The 17,977-nt window shown below is 51.9% G+C and overlaps 1 protein-coding gene across 1 annotated transcript; it reads left to right on the forward strand.

Annotated features, from left to right (window-relative positions):
• Positions 1-198: 198 nt before the first annotated feature.
• LOC119248585 (myosin-11-like) lies at positions 199-17,360 on the forward strand. The gene is given in 18 exon segments (XM_037515467.1): positions 199-442; positions 3,752-3,847; positions 4,998-5,116; positions 5,911-6,063; positions 6,957-7,130; positions 8,001-8,174; positions 8,607-8,721; positions 9,510-9,703; positions 11,035-11,156; positions 11,269-11,338; positions 11,505-11,665; positions 13,525-13,633; positions 14,302-14,433; positions 14,526-14,732; positions 15,613-15,750; positions 16,808-16,871; positions 16,874-16,930; positions 17,185-17,360. Coding segments are annotated over 18 exon segments (2,490 nt in total). The 5' UTR covers positions 199-213.
• The last annotated feature ends 617 nt before the right edge of the window (positions 17,361-17,977 follow it).

Below are 17,977 nucleotides of genomic sequence, written 5' to 3' on the forward strand. Positions count from 1 at the left end.
ATAAAGGTGTCCTTTCCTCCAGGTAAATACAAACCCACATCTGAGGTCATGACTTAGGAAATGAGGCACAGGCTGGTTTCAGCTGCCTGGCACCCTGGAGCGGTGCACAACTCGGGCCACTGGATGAGGCCAGTGATGGCTGGTGATGGCTTCTATGCAATGAAGCAGAAGGAAGGTTTTTAACTGAGTCTTAGGGAAGGGGGAGAAGTTGTGATGGCGCCAGACCCTCAACCACGTTGCTGTCTCCTGCTCAAAGCAGAATTGTGTCTTTCTGACCACCCTCTTCCTCTCTTTCTAGACGACTTGCTTTTGGAGGGCTTCAGCAACTACACCTTCCTCTCCAATGGCTACGTGCCCATCCCGGCTGCCCAGGACGACGAGATGTTCCAGGAGACCCTGGAGGCCATGGGGATCATGGGCTTCAATGAAGAGGAACAGCTGGGTGAGTGTCACCGTGAGTCCAGGGCCAGGAAAGAGGACTGGATGCGTGTTCTTGGTGCACTGGAACCAGTTAGGGACTCATCTCTGGTCAGGACAGATTTCTGTTCTTTGAATTCCTACCTCCTCAGAAACAGAGAGAGAGAGAAGAAGGAAAGGAACATTCCTTTAAGGGTTTACTGGTGTTTTGAAAAGTTGCTGCATCACTTGGGGTTCTTGCAGTGGAAAGTGACCCAAATTAGCTTATGTGAAAAGGAAAATGATTCACTCATAGAGCTGAAGGTTCAGGGAGACTGGTTTCAGGCTCAAAGACATCTCTGGAATGTGGCTTCTCAACAGGATTGTCTTTTTTTTTTTTTTTTAAATGTATTTTACTTATGTATGCATACAAGAACTGGGGTATAGGCCAGAGGAACAGGGGGTGAGAGGATTCACCATAGGCAGAGTGGGGAGCAGAACAGGCAGATCCACTGAAATACACTGCTGAGGGGAGCAGCAGGTGAGACAGGAGAGGTCTGCTGCGCCATGTGGGTCAGCTCCCTGGCCGGGGGGTCAAACTCATGCTGCAGTGGCTGGCAATTGCTTGATGGTGCTGAGACTTTAACCCCCGCATCACCAGGGAGACCCTAAACAGGATTGTCTTTAGGAAGTTTCTTGGCAGCAAAATGGCTGCTGCAGCTCTAGCCCTTACATCTTTGGGTTTACATCCAGCAGAAAAAAAGCAGAGTGGATTCCCTGCTGGAGTCTCTAAATGGACTCTTGGTGCTCGGTCCACATTGATATGCTTGCTGTTCACTGTTGCCAAGGCTGAGGAAAACTCTGGGTAGTGTGTGTCATAGCCTCTGTTCCATTCTTGGAGCTGGAGATAGAGCTGGCCGGCCTTCTCAAGAATAGGAGGGCAGAGGAGAGGTGAGGGGCATTGACTGAGGCAGTGGGTTAGCTGGCTCTTCTTGGAGAAGTCCTGGCGTAGACCAGTGAGGACTATGTCATCAACCATGACCAAGACACACGTTCAGTCCTGAGAACAGGATAGACTCAAGGAGATATTCTTGGTTTCTACACTGTGCTCCATGAAATACTTTTCCACATTAGATGTGCCCCAGTGTTCAAGGTTAATTTCTTTTGAGAAACCAGAACAAGATCATGGAAAATTTCCCTCCCTTCACACGCACACCCCCCCCCCTCAGAGCCCCAGAATAGCACAAAGGCTTAAATGCAGTGGGCAGGGAGGGACAGTGCCTCCCAAGATGACCTGGGGCCCAGAAAGAGAACCTTCCATGGATCAGTTGACAAATGGACAGTGTTTGTGGGTTTTGGCTGGGGCCCCACAGCAGGCTAACAGGACCCCTTTCCAAATGATTTGGGCTCTTCAAGAGCGGTGCATTGTATTTGGAACACACATCCATTTTGCTTCAGGAATAAAACAACAACAACAATGAATGATTAAGCACTTGCTATGAGCCAGGCGTTTCCAAAATCCTCCTCCATTTAACCATAACACGGTGTTCAGTTTTATTTAAAGAACAGAAAACTGCAACAAACTAAAAATATGTATTGGTAAAGAATTTATTACTCTTTGACCTTAGGAAAGAAAACGAGGGAGTCATTTAAATTGCTTTAGAATAACCTTGACTTCCCCAGAAATGCTTCTGATTTGCTTAAAGGTATCAGCTGACAAAGCAAGAAGCTAAGTGCTTTGTATGTATTAATATCACAACAACCCTGTGAAGTGACTGTTGTTGTCCCCAATTGGCAGGTGAGGAAACTGAGGCATAGAGGTGTGAAGGGAATTGTCCAGAACAACGGTTGCTGGTGGAGCTGAGACCACATTGCTAGGATGTGATATTACTGTTCTCCTTGTATTTGTTTTTACTGTCGCCCTCTATTTATGGCAAGGGAAACTGACTTTTCTCTTAAGATAAAGTTTCCTCTGAAAGTGAATTGAAGGAAAGAGATGTGATTTTAAAGAAAGGTTAGGGGGGCCTCCCCGGTGGTGCAGCAGTTGAGTGCTGGGTTGCGAAGCTGCCCTCAGCCTCTGCAGTGCGGGTTCGATCCCCAGCTGCCAGGCAAGGGTCACACTTGGCGCGCAGACCTCTTCTGCCACGCCCACTGCTCCCCTCAGCAGTGTATTTCGTCAGTCTGCCTGTTCTGTTCCCCGCTCTGGCTCTGGTGAATTCTCTCATCCTCCCATGCATCTGACTGAACCCAGTGCTTGTATAAATAAATAAATAAATCTTAAAAAAAAAAAAAAAAAAGGTTAGGGGAGTAACAGAGCAGATGGCACCAGGTAGAATCAGCTTTAAGGTGCCCAGTGCCTGTGGGCATGGTATGGCAGTGCCAACCCTTCCCAAAGGGGCTGAAGGTGAGAAAGGATCCAGGGGTCTGGAAACAAATTACTTTGTCCGGAGACAACTGGACAAGTGAGAAAAATTTCCTTCTCCTTTACTCTAATACAGGGGTCTTGCTCAGCCAGAATATGGTAAGAAGTACAGGTTTGGATTTTCAAAAAATACCTTCTGTTGACATAATTTACATTTAAAAAATTGTAAGTGTAGTTAGATGGTGTTTTACAGACAAGACACACCTCTGCAACTATCACCCATTTTAATCTAGAGAAAACCAGCAGCAACCCCTCCCACACACACCCCCCCAGCCCCACTAAAGTTCCCCCAAATCAAAGATAACCATTATCTGTACTTCTCACAACATAGTTTCTCCCGTTCTTGAGCTTTCTAAAAATGGGCTTACATGGCGTGTTCTTGTTTGCACTCTGGCATCTTTTGCCCAGCATTTTTGTTGATGCGATACAGCCATTGTGTTGTTTGCAGTTGTAAATCATTCATTGTAAATCATTCATATGAAGAGGTTGGCAGGGTTTTCTGCATAGGGCTGGATAGTAAGCACTTGAGCCACTGCAAGCTGTGCAGCTCCTTGAGCCCATTCACCTGCAGGATGCAAGTGTAGGATGCAAGCAGCTGCAGGCAACCTGTGAGGGGCTGAGGACTGTGATTTCTGATAAAACTTTATTTACAACTGCAAGCAGCAGGCCGGGTATGGACCGCAGGCTGTGGTCTGCCACAGCATCCCCTGGTAGTCCAAGAGTGTTAGCAACCATCTGAAAATATTCTGTTTCCCCCACTGCCAGGTCGGGCTTTCTCCCATTAGCAGAGAATTAGGGTAGCATGACTTTCTCTGTAAAGCTCAGGACTGAGTCTCTTTAAGGGAAAGGCTGGCTGGGAACCCCCATGACTCCCACACTCCAGACCTCCAGAGACCTTGGCTTTGACTCAATCTGCCCTTCTCCTCACCTCAGCTATACTGAAGGTGGTGTCGTCCGTCCTGCAGCTTGGAAACATTGTCTTCAAGAAGGAAAGAAACACAGACCAGGCGTCCATGCCAGATAACACAGGTACCCACCCCCTTCCCCCTGGCAGTGATGACTTGGGGTGATGGGAGGGAGGGTCACTATAGGTATTGGGTTATTTTTCTGGATGAGCATGTCTGGCAATAATTAGCAAGTGCTAAGCTGGGTTGTTATCAGACTCCCCTCCTCTTACAAACTTTTCACTGCTGTGGATCCTGTGCTGGGAAGTACTTGAATCAGGTGGGGTGGAGGGAGGAGAATGAATTATTTTTGACCAGACAGGATCCTTTGGGGGCATCTTTCCTAAATCCCGCCCCCCCCTTCTTGTTTAATATTTTTTGAGCACATACTGAGTGCCTGGGCTGGGATACAGTGGGGGCAGGACAGAAAAATCTCCATTTCTTATGGCACCTCGTGGCTTGCTGGGAAACAGATCTCAAGTTCCCCGGTAGATGGAGACACTAGGTCAACTACACGGTGCCCAGTAAATTAGCATTTCAGATCAACAGCGAACACTTTTTAGGGTAAGTATGTCCTATGCAATATACGGGACATCCTTATACTAAAAAGTTGTTCTTTCTTTATCTGAAATTCAAGTTTAACTTGCGAGCTCATTCCTTTAACTGCTATTTGGGATTTCACTTGACAAAAATACTATTCTATATTGATTTGCTCCCATAATAGTGGACATTTTTTCCCATTATTTTGCCACTACAAATGGTGCTGCAAAAACCTCTTGGCAGAGTGAAACAAATGATTATGGAATGGTTAATACCCGGCAGACTCTATGTTCCTGACCTTATTTAACCCCATCGACAACCGCATAGGTTCTAAGTAGCTGAACTTGTCTTACAAGCTGAGAAAAGCAAGAATCCAGGAAGTTGAATAGGTTTTCCAAAAGCACATTGAAGGCATCAGCTAGGGGGCAAGGATTTGAACAGAAAACTCTCTGACCCTAAAGCCCCAGTTGGCTCATCCTTCCATCCCACTCCTGCCAGCACCTCTTAGCAAAACTTTAGGGGTGAGGTCACTAATGCCCCAGTTCTCAGGACTCTATCCCGCTGTGTCCACAGCCATTGTGCTCTGTCTCCTCAAGCAAAACCAATCTGCAGACTACAAATTTCTCATGTCAGGGGGCTTCCTCCCCAAGACTTCTCTTTCGTGATACACTTAATATGCCTTTTTCTCCATCCAGCCGCTCAGAAAGTCTGCCACCTTGCGGGAATTAATGTGACGGATTTCACCAGAGCCATTCTAACCCCACGTATCAAAGTCGGGCGGGATGTGGTACAGAAAGCTCAGACAAAGGAACAGGTAACGATGTGCTTCCCATTACTCTGCCTTTTCCTGCAGAATCTTCTGTTCATCTTCATCTATCCACCCATTCATCCATCTGTCCATTCAAGCATACATCCTTCTTGCTGTATTCTTCTGTCCATCCATCAGATCATCCATCTGTCCACCCATCCATCAATTCATCTGTGCACCTTCATCTCTCCATCCATCCATTCACCCATGCATCTATGCATCCACCCGCCCATTCTTATATTCATCCATTCACCTATTTATCCATCTACTCATCCATCTTTTATCCATCCATCCATTCCTCCAGCCAGCCAGCCAGCCAGCCAGCCAGCCATATCTTTATCCATCATCTACCCAATACTAGAATATTCCAAGTCCCAGGTGAGGTTTTGAAGATGAAACACTGGATGAGAACACCAAAGCCCCTCATCCATCACCTTAGCCTGCTCTCTCAGTTGTAGATAAAGGGGAACAAAGAGATTTTTCTTTGCAAGTGATAGTATGTGCTTTCTAGAAGCAGGACTGACCACCTCCAGATGATCCCTGGGATGGAACGGGCTCCATTCTGTTCCAAGACCCTCCAGAAAGTGTTCATTTATCACAAATGGGCATTCCCTTAGGTCTGACCACTTATCCCTACTGCTACTTTTCTACTGGTTGTAGATATGATACAACTTCCCTTTTTGGTTTTTTTTAAAAGACTGACTGTAGGTAAGGGAGAAAATAAAAATCTGAACCAACGGCCAGTCTCCTGCGAAAACATAGCCCTTGGAAATAACCGCGCCCCCTTGCGCCCACTGCAGGCCGACTTCGCCATAGAGGCTCTGGCCAAGGCCACTTACGAGCGCCTTTTCCGATGGATTCTTGGCCGTGTGAACAAAGCCCTGGATAAGACCCACCGGCAAGGAGCTTCATTCCTGGGGATCCTGGACATTGCTGGATTTGAGATCTTTGAGGTACAGCCTGGCAGATCACAACAGCCCTGGTTTTGGTTCTCTGGAGTCAAGCCTCCCTTCGGAGAAATCTTTATTTGGGAGAAAGGCAAGCAGATGGCTACTAGGGGTAGGGGCCATCTAGTTAAGGTTAGATCCTAAAGGGTGTAAGAGACAGAAATCCAATAGCGAATGTCTTGGCTTGTGGAACTGAGACACCAGGGGTACAGGTGGATCCAACAGGCGGGATCTGATCTGCCCTCTCTGTCCTCAACCTTCCTCCACAATGGCTTCTCTCTCAAGTGGGCTCACCCCCTCATGGTGGCAAGATGGCCGCAGCCCTAGATTGCTTCTCAGCAACCCTGGAAGTTCCAACTAGGTCTAGCTGTTTTCATCAGTTCCAACCAAACTCCTGGAGTTGCATCCCATGGGCCTTCACTCACCTGAGCTGGGCTGTGTGCTCGCCTCAAACCCAGCCCTGCTCTCAGGGCCTTCAGTACTTCATGAAGCATAGACATGGCCCCTGGCTCCTGCCCCAAGAGTCAGAGGGCAGTTCTCAGTGGCAGGGCAGGTGTTGCGATGGGCAGGCGTTCCAAAACATCTCCTGTGGAATTACTCCCATTCTGAGCCTCAGTTTCCACATCTGTCAAATGGAGATGCTCAATTACCTTACGTGACAATTCTCTCTCTAAACCATTGTGCAGGTGAAGGAGATTAGTAACCTTTAAAAATGTATTTTTGGTCATGCGGCATGAGAATGGCTGACCCTGTGGACTCTGGGGGGGGGGCCTTGTTGGAGCCTCTGTCCTCTGTGGGTGCTGAGATGGAAGAACAGGCTGGAAAAAAAGGCATCAGGCCAAAGAGCTCCTTCTCTGGGCCCCGACCGCGCTCTTACTGGCCGCCCTTCCTGTGCGCAGGTGAACTCCTTCGAGCAGCTGTGCATCAACTACACCAACGAGAAGCTGCAGCAGCTCTTCAACCACACCATGTTCATCCTGGAGCAGGAGGAGTACCAGCGCGAGGGCATTGAGTGGAACTTCATTGACTTCGGGCTGGACCTGCAGCCCTGCATCGAGCTGATCGAGCGGCCGGTGAGAGTCCACGTCTCACTCGTGTGCGTGCGTGGCCTCCGCAGCCGCCACGTGGACCCGGCACGCCCTCCTTTCTCTGTTCCCTCCCTCCTCCTTCTCCTTTCTTCTTCATTCCTTCCCTTTCCTTCTCTCTCAGCCACTCATTCCCAAAGGTGGGAATCCTTGTTATGCTCACTGACGGATCCCAAACTCCTAGAACCACACACATAGTAGGTGCACAAGCAATCACTTTTGAGTGAGTACCTACTGCGTGCTGGGCCCTCTTAGGGGCTAGGGTTGCAACCGTGAGCAAGACGGACATAGTCCCTGCCTGGAGGAGCAGGTAATGAAACTAGACAGACAAAGCAACTAAAATTCTGGAAAAGGCCCCTGTGGAGAATGATTTCGGGAGGCCTGTTGTGGACGGAGCAATCAAGAAACACTTCTCTCATTCAAGCCAAAAAAGGGAAGACCATTCCCGCAGAGCGAGCGCACATTTGGCAGTGCTCCTGACAGCTTGGTTTACACTGTCTCAGCCACAGGGAAGCACTTTCCTAAGAGGAACCCTGAGTTGAATTTAAATGTAAAACGAGGAATTCCTTTCCTAACGTGACATCTTTGTGATGTTGTGTGTTGCCCACTAGGGGGCAGCAGCCAAGATACGGTCTGTGGATGGCCGCCCTGCATTCCCAAGGCCGGGCCCCTGGACTTCGGGTAACTGAAGGCTAGTTCTGCAGGGAGAGCGGAGGGCATGAACCCATCTTTCTATGTAGGCAGGCACAGTACTAGGGCGAGGGCTGCCTCTGCATGTGTTTGTGTGGCCAGCTTCTCCCGGCCAGCTTCAGACTCGGGTGCCCCCGGCTGTGACCAGGCCCCACTTGTCTCCCACAGAACAACCCCCCAGGTGTGCTGGCCCTGCTGGACGAGGAGTGCTGGTTCCCCAAAGCCACGGACAAGTCTTTCGTGGAGAAGCTGTGCTCGGAGCAAGGCAACCACCCCAAATTTCAGAAGCCCAAGCAGCTCAAGGACAAAACCGAGTTCTCTATTATCCACTATGCCGGGAAGGTACCAGCCGCCATCCCCAGGGCCCCCTCTGTCTTGGGGGACGTGGGCGGGATGCTCAGAGTAGGAGCAACTCGGGAATGGCAGAACCCACCTGCTGTACCCCCAGCTTGTCCTGTCTGTGATGTGCAGAAGCATCTGTGTAGGGCAAAGCCTTGCCTGCATCAGCCTCTCTAACTTATCCTGACTGTGGTGACCAGGCAGGGAACAGAGTCAGGGCTCCCCAGCAATGGCTGCTGATGCCATACTGTGTGCAGCGCCCTTCACAACCCGATCCTTCCTCTCTGGTGGTGTCTGTGGGTCCCCATCATGGCGACCACTACGTCATTTCCTCTGCGACCTCAGAAGATCTGGAGGGAAACGGGAGGACTCGGGCCCTGCCCTTGGTCAGTGAGTGGAGCAGAAGCGTCTGACTGATGGGGTGGCCCTTGGCAGGTGGACTACAACGCCAGTGCCTGGCTGACCAAGAACATGGACCCGCTGAACGACAACGTGACGTCCCTCCTCAACGCCTCCTCGGATAAGTTTGTGGCTGACCTGTGGAAGGACGGTAAGCACCCCCCAGCCACAGGACTGAGCACCCAGAGTCTTCCACCTCCTTCCAGCTGCTGCTGATTCCCACGTCTACTCTGGGGTGGGGTGCTGGCTGTGGGTGTTACCCAGAGGACAGTGCTCGCAGGTGCTGGCGATATCTTAGTGACACATTCAGCCACTTCTGGAGGGGTGACCTCCGGGTCCCTCCACCTCCATCTGGTCCCCAGGGAGATGCTCCTGAGTCAGGGCTCAGGTATTGACAGGGAGTAGCAGCAAGGCATGGTGAATTAGAGCTCCCCCTCTTACCCACCCTCTACATCTAGAGTCCGAAGCCTTACCTCTGTCTTACCTCTGCTAGCTTCTCAACAATATTTGTTGGCCAGTGAAGGGCTGAAGACAGGCAGGGAGGTAAGCACTTCACTTAACAAGACTTATTTGCTTATTCTTGCCCTTGGAGGCAGAAGCTATTATTATACCCATTTTGTAGAAGGAGAAATTGAGGCACAAAATGGTGCTGGGCCAAGGGAGTGGCAAGAACAGAATGTACTGCCCAGTCTCTGCGACCCCCCAGAGACAGTTGGTCCTTTTTGTCACTCAGGAGCTTGGGCATGTCCCAAATAGATAACACTGGAAAGTGGCCCCACCGCTGATCCTTACCTGGAGGGACGTCATTGCCTGGCCAAGAAAAAGAAGGGGGGACAGTGCCTACCCAAGTGATACTGGGGACCCATGACACCACCCTGGCCCTCTTGCCTATTGTGGGGGTGTGGGCAGAGGCTGAGCCTGCTTTGCATGTGCCCCTAGTGGACCGCATCGTGGGGCTGGACCAGATGGCCAAGATGACAGAGAGCTCGCTGCCCAGCGCCTCCAAGACCAAGAAGGGCATGTTCCGCACGGTGGGCCAGCTGTACAAGGAGCAGCTGGGGAAGCTGATGACCACGCTGCGCAACACCACGCCCAACTTCGTGCGCTGCATCATCCCCAACCACGAGAAGAGGGTGAGGGCCTGCCCGGCAGCTTGGGTCATCAGTGTCCCCTCTGGGTAGAGCTTAAGGGGGCTGCTGGGGAGGGGAAGGCAGACCAGGGCAGCGGGGCAGGAGGAAAGCTTGATCCCCCACCCACCCCGAGGACTCAGTCTGACCTGGAAGGAGGGTTATCTGAACGTGGTGCCCGTTCCCCACCCTGGAGGCACAAGAAGGCAAGGGAGGGAGGGAGTTGCTGCCCAAGGTATCAAGTTACTCTGTTCCTAAGACCAGTCAGTATTTACGGAGCTCTGCTGGGCCAGATGCTGGGGCTACAAATCTGAATAAATTGTAGTCCTTGCCTGCAGGTTTCTCACAAACTAGTGCAGAGGTGCTCAGCCATTGTGACCTCCAAGGGAGCTTTGGCTACATCTTGAGATGTTTTTGGAGGGTCTGCTGCTGGCACCCAGTGCATGGAGAGCAGGGAGGTGCTAACCACCCCACAGTGGCCAGGACAGCAGGGAATCACCCAGCCTGAGATGTCAGCAGCGCTGGACTTGTGAGAGGGCCAGTGGAAAGGCTCCTGTAGACACTCAAGCTAGTAACCAGGTTGTAATATGGTAAATTATGGGAACGCTGAAGAGCTCGACCTTCCACTCCAGCCTGAGGACTCAGAGAAGTCTTGTTAGAAACATTAAGTAGGCATCAAAACAAGACAAAGAAAAAGGAATAAGTAGACATCAGTTTGGTGAAGCAGAAGGTAGGGTGGGGAGGGCATTCAAGGCAGAAGGACCGACCAGAGTGTGGCAATGGGAAATGTTGGATCCAGGTAAGAAAAAAAGAGGCTGTTTGCTTCATGTTGACATGTGATGGTGTGAGCTAGGGGTTAGATCATGGTGCTCCTTGTGGGTGGGCCAGAACTTGTCTGTTTTTCTAGAGGATCCACTGCTTTAAAAGGCAGGGGTAGGTCACAATCAGATTTATTATTTTAGAAACCAATTGGGGGAGTGCCAGGACAGGGGTGGGATGACCCAGTGGGAGGCTGGTAGCTCCCTGGGCAGAAGGCAATGGTGAGTGCATGGCAGTGGTGATGGCAGAGGAGAGAAGTCGTGGGTTGGGAGCCTCAGAAATAGAGGCTGGTGATGGACAGAAAATGAGAGAGAGGGAGGTGATAAGGCAGAAGCCCCAGTTTCAAGCCAGGTGATGCTAGTGCCACCAAGTAGAAGAGAGATGGCACCTGAAACCTTACTTGGTGCCTCTGTAAATCCCCAGTGGCCTGGCGAGGTGGGTCACCCAGGCCTGAGAGTCAGGACCCACTGCTTCCATGTCCCGGTCCCCATGGTCTGCTGCCCATTCTACCTTTGCAGTCCGGCAAGCTCGATGCCTTCCTGGTGCTGGAGCAGCTGCGGTGCAACGGGGTGTTAGAAGGCATCCGCATCTGCCGTCAGGGCTTCCCCAACAGGATCGTCTTCCAGGAGTTCCGCCAACGGTGAGCCTGGTGGGGGCAGTTACAGGTGGGGCAGTGGGTGAGCAAGGCTGGGTGGAGGACAGAAGCTGGAGAGGCGCTCAGTGGATTACTCCTTCCTTGCCTGTGTCTCCAGCTATGAGATCCTGGCCGCGAATGCCATCCCCAAAGGCTTCATGGATGGGAAGCAAGCCTGCATTCTCATGGTGAGCCAGCCCCTCCCGAGACATCAAGCTGCAGCCCCCCCAGCCTCTGGGCCTTCTGCCAGGAGCTGCTGCAGCTGGGGCCCAACTGAAACACACCACCCCTCGACCCTCCCCAGCCAAGTGGCACAGCGGAAAACGGGGACTCTCATCTTCCTTCCTTCTGCAGATCAAAGCCCTCGAGCTTGACCCCAACTTGTACAGGATTGGGCAGAGCAAAATCTTCTTCCGAACCGGGGTCCTGGCCCACCTGGAAGAGGAGCGAGACTTGAAAATCACTGATGTCATCATGGCTTTCCAGGCCATGTGTCGTGGCTACCTGGCCAGAAAGTAAAGACCCACATTCTTGCTTCCCCACAAGCACAGACTAGAAATGCAAACTCTTGGGGGGCTTTCTGGCCATGTGTCCTGACTCCCCGAGGCTAAGAGGCCAGCTACTCTGAGATGCGATGCTGACTAGATGGCAGCTTTTCTTGCAGGGGCAGAAATGCTACTACTTTAGATAACTGCGGTTACCTAGGGCCAGGAAAGAGGTGAAGACTGCAGGCCCTAAAGCTTTAGACCTGGGTTCTCCTCCTGGCTCTCCCACTTACTTGCTGATGAGCCTTGGGCAAGTCACTGTACTTCTCTGAGCCTCCAGCCTCTCCGCTGGAAGATGAGCATGACCATACCTGGTTGTGAGGCTTGCTCATGAGGAGCCAGCACAGCGCTGCACGGAAGGGGATGAGAGCAGGGTCTGGTTATCATTTCGGAAGTTAGACTAAAGAAAGCATCCGAGGAAAGAGTATTTGACTGTGACTATATCCTCATGTTCAAATAGGATTCAAAAGCTAGGGTGTTGGAGGATCTGATGCCCTGGGAAACTTCGGGCTGGGCAGGGGGTCAGGTTTCTCAATGAAAACCACATCCCGAAAGAGGACAGTGGGGACTTGTGTGGATACAGTTCATCTGTGAACACCACCGGTTGACCTTGACCTGTTCGCACTCACCTTTATGCAGACTGTTGACTATTCTTGGGTTCTGCATTCATGTATAAAACCAACCTTGGTTGAATCTGTGGATGCAGAACCCACAGACTGCAGGGCTGGCTAGAAGGGCTTGGACATCTATGGATTTTGTTATCTGCAGCAGGGTGGAGGGATGGTGGTGGTTGGTCCTAAAACCAACCCCCAGATACCAAGGGAAGACTGTTGTTAAGCGTTGGGGGAATCAAAGATTATATATGGATTCTCAACCATTCGGGGACAGGGGGAGTGGCGCTTTTTTTTTTTTAAAAGATTATTTATTTATACAAGCACTGGGTACAGTCAGAGGCATGGGAGGGTGAGAGAATTCACCAGAGCAGAGAGCAGAGCAGGCAGAGTGACGAAGTACACTGCTGAGGGGAGCAGTGGGCGGCAGGAGAGGTCTGCGCGCCATGTGGGACCCTCTCCCGGCGGCCGGGGATCGAACCGGTGCTGCAAAGGCTGCGGGCAGCTTCACAACCCAGCGCTTAACCGCTGCGCCACCAGGGAGGCCCGGAAGGCACATTTTTAAGGGCCAACACTAGCTCTCTGTCTGGTGAATGTGTTTATCATGAGATAGGACCGCTCTCTTGTCTGCAAGGCCTGATTGCACCACACTGAGTCACTGCCAGGTGGGAGGCTCTAGGTCCAGCAACTGGCCTAACTTAAGTTTCCTAACTTCTCTGATGCCACCCTCCCACCTCTAGACTGGCTGAGGCTATGCTGTTCACCATGCCCAAGATGGCAGCTGAGCACACTCACTAGCCTTTAGGGAGGAGGTGTGCTCGTTTAGTGACAGCTTGAGTTTCTTCATCTGCCCCCAGGGAAGAACGGGTTTGTCAGACTCTCTGCTTTGGTGCAGATGTGGCACAGCTGGGTGTGTGCAGGGCCCACCTAGGATCGGTGTCCTACAGATTGAGCTCCTAGATATCGTTCAACCCGCAGCCCCAAGCCCAGGGCATTTTGTGAGCCCAGGGTCTTTGGTGTCCCCCAGGAAAGGCTATGGGTTGCAGGTGACCTCAGTGGTCTGTGCCCAGGTGAGATGCGGGGCTGATGCTTGGAGCCTCCTGAGGGGTTGAGCTGGAAAGAACAGGCAGAAGTCTGGCTTTCAGGATCCTACAGGGCAGGAGGCTGTGATGAGGCTGATGGGGAGGCTTGTGCAGTAACCCCCTTCCCTTTCTCCAGGGCCTTTGCCAAGAGGCAGCAGCAGCTGACAGCCATGAAGGTGATCCAGAGAAACTGCGCCGCTTACCTGAAGCTGCGCAACTGGCAGTGGTGGCGGCTGTTCACCAAGGTGAGCACCCTGGGCTTGTCCGTGGCCCAGGCCCGTCCCGCCTCCCCACTCCAGCAGCCCCGGAGATGGGACTGGAGATGCTTGTTGGCAGGCATACGAGAGGCCTGTAGGTCAAGCTCCCCCGTCCTTAGCCCGTGGATTCCAGCTGTGACCTTAACACAGCTCTGGAACATTCCATTTACCACCAGCATCACCCGTGTGACCCTTTCATAGCCACGCCCGCCCTCCACAGCCCCTGCAACCACTCACCTCTCCTAATAATGACCCTGGGATGTAGAGGATGCCCCACATTTGCTCCTTGGAAGGAACATCCATTTCCAGCACAATCTGTAGGAAGGGGTGGGGAGACACTTTGCAGCTTTTTCAGTTGCCCTAGTTTAGGGTTTCTCAACCTTTGCGCTATTGGTATTCTGGGATGGATAATTCCATGTTGTGGGGGCTTTCCAGTGCATTCTAGAATGTTCAATGGCATCCCTGGTCACTAGATGCTGGTGGCATCCCTCACCCCAGTGTGACAGCAGAGACGGTCTCCAGAATCACCAAATGTCCCCTTTGGAGGGTGTGGCTTTGGGTCCAATTGTCTCCAACTGAGAACCACTGATTTCATTTATCTTGAGTGGATCCCTTGTGCTATGAAAACAAGTGACAGGCTGATGATGTGTTTGCAGGTGAAGCCCCTGCTGCAGGTGACACGGCAGGAGGAGGAGATGCAAGCCAAGGAGGATGAGCTGCAGAAGATCAAGGAGAGGCAGCAGAAGGCAGAAACGGAGCTCAAGGAGCTAGAACAGAAGCACACGCAGGTACCCGGCCAGGAGCGTGACCGGGCAGCAAGGGAGGGTGGGCTCTATGGCCCTGTGAGCCTCACTGGCCACCTCCCCACCCCTGCATGTAGCTGTCTGAGGAGAAGAACCAGCTGCAGGAGCAGCTGCAGGCGGAGACAGAGCTGTACGCAGAGGCTGAGGAGATGAGGGTCCGGCTGGCAGCCAAGAAGCAGGAGCTGGAGGAGATCCTGCATGAGATGGAGGCCCGCCTGGAGGAGGAAGAAGATCGGGGCCAGCAACTGCAGGCTGAAAGGAAGAAGATGGCCCAGCAGATGTTGGTAAGGCCTGTAGCACTGAGACCGCACTTGGTGGCTACCAGGGCACTTCACCTCCCTTCAGGCCTGGGAGATGCCTTTGATGATATGATCCTCACTGAATAAATAGACTAAGACCTAGAGAGGACAGCTTTCTGCCCAAGGTCCCATCACTACAGCTGGGATTCCAGAGCCTGCTCTGCCCTGCCTGTTGTGAGCTCTCACTTCTCCTCCTAAGAGCAACCCCTCTGTAGGTACCTGTATGAGTCAGCTATTGCTGCAGAACAAAACAGCCCCAGCTTAGAAGCTGGAAATAATAACCATTTATGTCACACCATGAGGAACTTTGAGTGGCTTGGTTGGGGGGTGGTCTGGCTCAAGGTCTCAGAAGGTTGACATCAGGATGTCAGGCAGGGGTGAGGGGATTGTGGTCGTCTAAAGGCTCGACTGGGGGTGGAGGACCCACAGGGCCTGCTCACCTGGCTGCAGGCAGGAAACCTCACTCAGCTCATTTCCATGTGGTGCTGACTACTCCAGAGGAAGTGAGTCAAGGGAGAGAATGGGGGAGGAAGCCACAGGCCTCTTATAGTCCAATCGCTGATGTTACACCCATCACTTCCTCTTATTTTTATTTGTTACATCAAGTCACTAAGTCCAGACCCTCCCCCAGGGGAGGAATTAAGCTCCACCTCTTGTGAGGAAGAGTACCAAATAATTTGTGAACACATTCAAAACCCACCAAGATATCAACTGTCCCTTTTTACAGATGAGGAGACTGAGGCTTCATTTCCATTAAGAGGACACCACAGAGCATGGGGTGTCTTCACTGCAGCTAGTCCCCAGAGCTCTGTGAAAGTGACTTTGTTTTAAACAAGATGGTGATTCTCTTCCCTCTCCCACAAAGGACCTGGAAGAACAGCTGGAGGAGGAGGAGGCTGCAAGGCAGAAGCTACAACTTGAGAAGGTCACAGCAGAGGCCAAGATCAAGAAACTGGAGGATGAGATGCTGGTTATGGACGATCAGAACAATAAGCTGTCAAAAGTGAGTGGGTCTGAGCATCTGTGTCAAAATGACAAGCTCACCAGATGCTTGACTTTTGAAAGCGAAGAACAAGGTATTGAAAGCCAAGCCAAGGTTGCCTCGAGCAGTGACAAGGTCACCCGTGACCGTGGTCTGGATGTGGGATGCTGTGGACTGGGTCCCGAGTGGTCCCCCCAGCCCCAGGCAGCCACAGAGCAAGTCTCAGAAACACCACGACCAGTGGGGCCAAGTTGGTAAAGGCAGCTCATGTGCCCAGATTTGGGGTCCTCTCCCATATTCCCATGGGCCATTTCTAGTTACTCAGAGGAGTCCTGGCTTGCCTGAGACTGAGGGCTCTCAGGGGTGTGGGACTTGTAGCACCCAAACTAGAACAGTCCCCATATCCCTTGGACAAATAGGATACCCTACTTAGTAACCACTAACCAGCCCCACTGAAGATGGGCTCCCTTTAGTTCTTTGAGCTAAAGATCAGCAGGCCCTCTGGTGGGTACAGGGCATGCCTGGAAAAGGAGGACCTTGTCCTTGGAGAGCTTATACGCAAGTGAGACAGCAAATAGACAGTCTTATAGGCAACCATTAATTCCCATCATGATCAGAGTTCTGAAGGAGGTTCTTACCATATAATAAGAGCAGAGCACTCGGGGTGAAGGTAGGGTATTCCAGGAAGGCTTCCTGGAGGAGGTGACATTTAGGTGAACATCTAAAGTGTGATGAGCAGCTAAAGGAAGAAGGGAGTAAACATCCCAGGCAGATGGCCTGGTTTGTGCAAAGTCCCTGGGGCAGGGATGAGCCAGAATGTGGTAGGAAGCAGGAGGAGACCTCATTGACTGGGACATGGAAGCATGAGGGGCAGAGTGACATGACATGAGAAGAGGATATTATTGGGGTTTTTTTGATTATTGGAAATTACTGTTAGGGAATTTCACTTTATCATTTAAAACTCCAGCTTGTATTTGGTTAAAATGTGGGTTTTTCTTTTACCTATTTATCTGAACATTACTAAAAGTAAAACACAGATCCTGGAGAACAGAAACACAGTATTTCTCTTCCCCCAAAGGAACGAAAACTCCTTGAAGAGAGGATTAGTGACTTAACGACGAATCTTGCAGAAGAAGAAGAAAGGCCAAGAATCTTACCAAGCTGAAGAACAAGCACGAGTCCATGATCTCAGAACTGGAAGGTAAATTGGCCATCCTTGCAGAGAGGTTGCGGGTGGATGTTTTCAAAGCAGGAAAATCAGAAAGGGAACTTGAAGATGGCAGATTATTTCAAGAGAGGTAGGCTCCCCGAGTCACCCTCGTCAAGACACACTGGACGGACAGTGGCGTGACTGTGATGATTACGGGGGACATGTGCGTGGGTGTGAATTCCTGCGGGAAGTGCCAGGCGGGCGTCTCTGGAGGATGCCCTCCTGAGGGCCTGGCTCTGTTGCAGTGCGGCTGAAGAAAGAGGAGAAGAGCCGGCAGGAGCTGGAAAAGCTGAAGCGGAAGCTGGAGGGAGAGGCCAGTGACTACCACGAGCAGATTGCTGACCTGCAGGCGCAGATCGCCGAGCTCAAGATGCAGCTGGCCAAGAAGGAGGAGGAGCTGCAGGCGGCCCTGGCCAGGTAGCGCGGCTGGCGGCATGGCCTGTGTGTCCACGTGCCCTGTGGGCCTCTGCCCACCTGCAGTGGCAACCTTGGTCCGGGTGGCCCTAGGCTGGTAGCACCCGCTGGCACCCCAGAACCATGTATTTGATTTTCTCCCCTTCCTCCCAGCTCACCCACTTGTGTCACCCTTCTCCCTACATGTCTGCCTTTAGGGTGCCCAGTGCTTGCACATCCACACTTCTGTTCTAGGTGTCTAGTCGCCATGCCAATGTGGTCCATTCCACCGTACCTCGCACAGCCCACACCACGGCTGTCGGCTCCCCGCCCCCAGCCTCTCCTCTGCTCCCTCTTTCTGTGAATGCCAGTCTCCTCCTTAGCTTTGCCCTCTCAGCAGGCTGCAGCCCTCACGTCCTGCCATCCTTGAAAACATGCCCTTTCCCCTTCCTGGCCTGTCCCAGCTCGGCTCGTAGCTGGGCTCGCACTAACTGCCTCCTGGGGCTATTGCAGCAGAGCAACCAATGCCCACTCACCTGCTCGCTGCGTGCCAAGCTCTTTCCGGTCTCTGCGGATTCCTGGCTGGAGTGCTGTGCTGCCTCCATGTCCCGAGGACGAGGCTGAGCCTGGGGTAGTGGTGGAGCC

The sequence above is a fragment of the Talpa occidentalis genome, unplaced genomic scaffold (assembly GCF_014898055.3).
Source record: "Talpa occidentalis isolate TD23 unplaced genomic scaffold, MPIMG_talOcc4v2.1 talOcc4.1605, whole genome shotgun sequence".
In the NCBI taxonomy this organism is placed as follows: domain Eukaryota; kingdom Metazoa; phylum Chordata; class Mammalia; order Eulipotyphla; family Talpidae; genus Talpa; species Talpa occidentalis.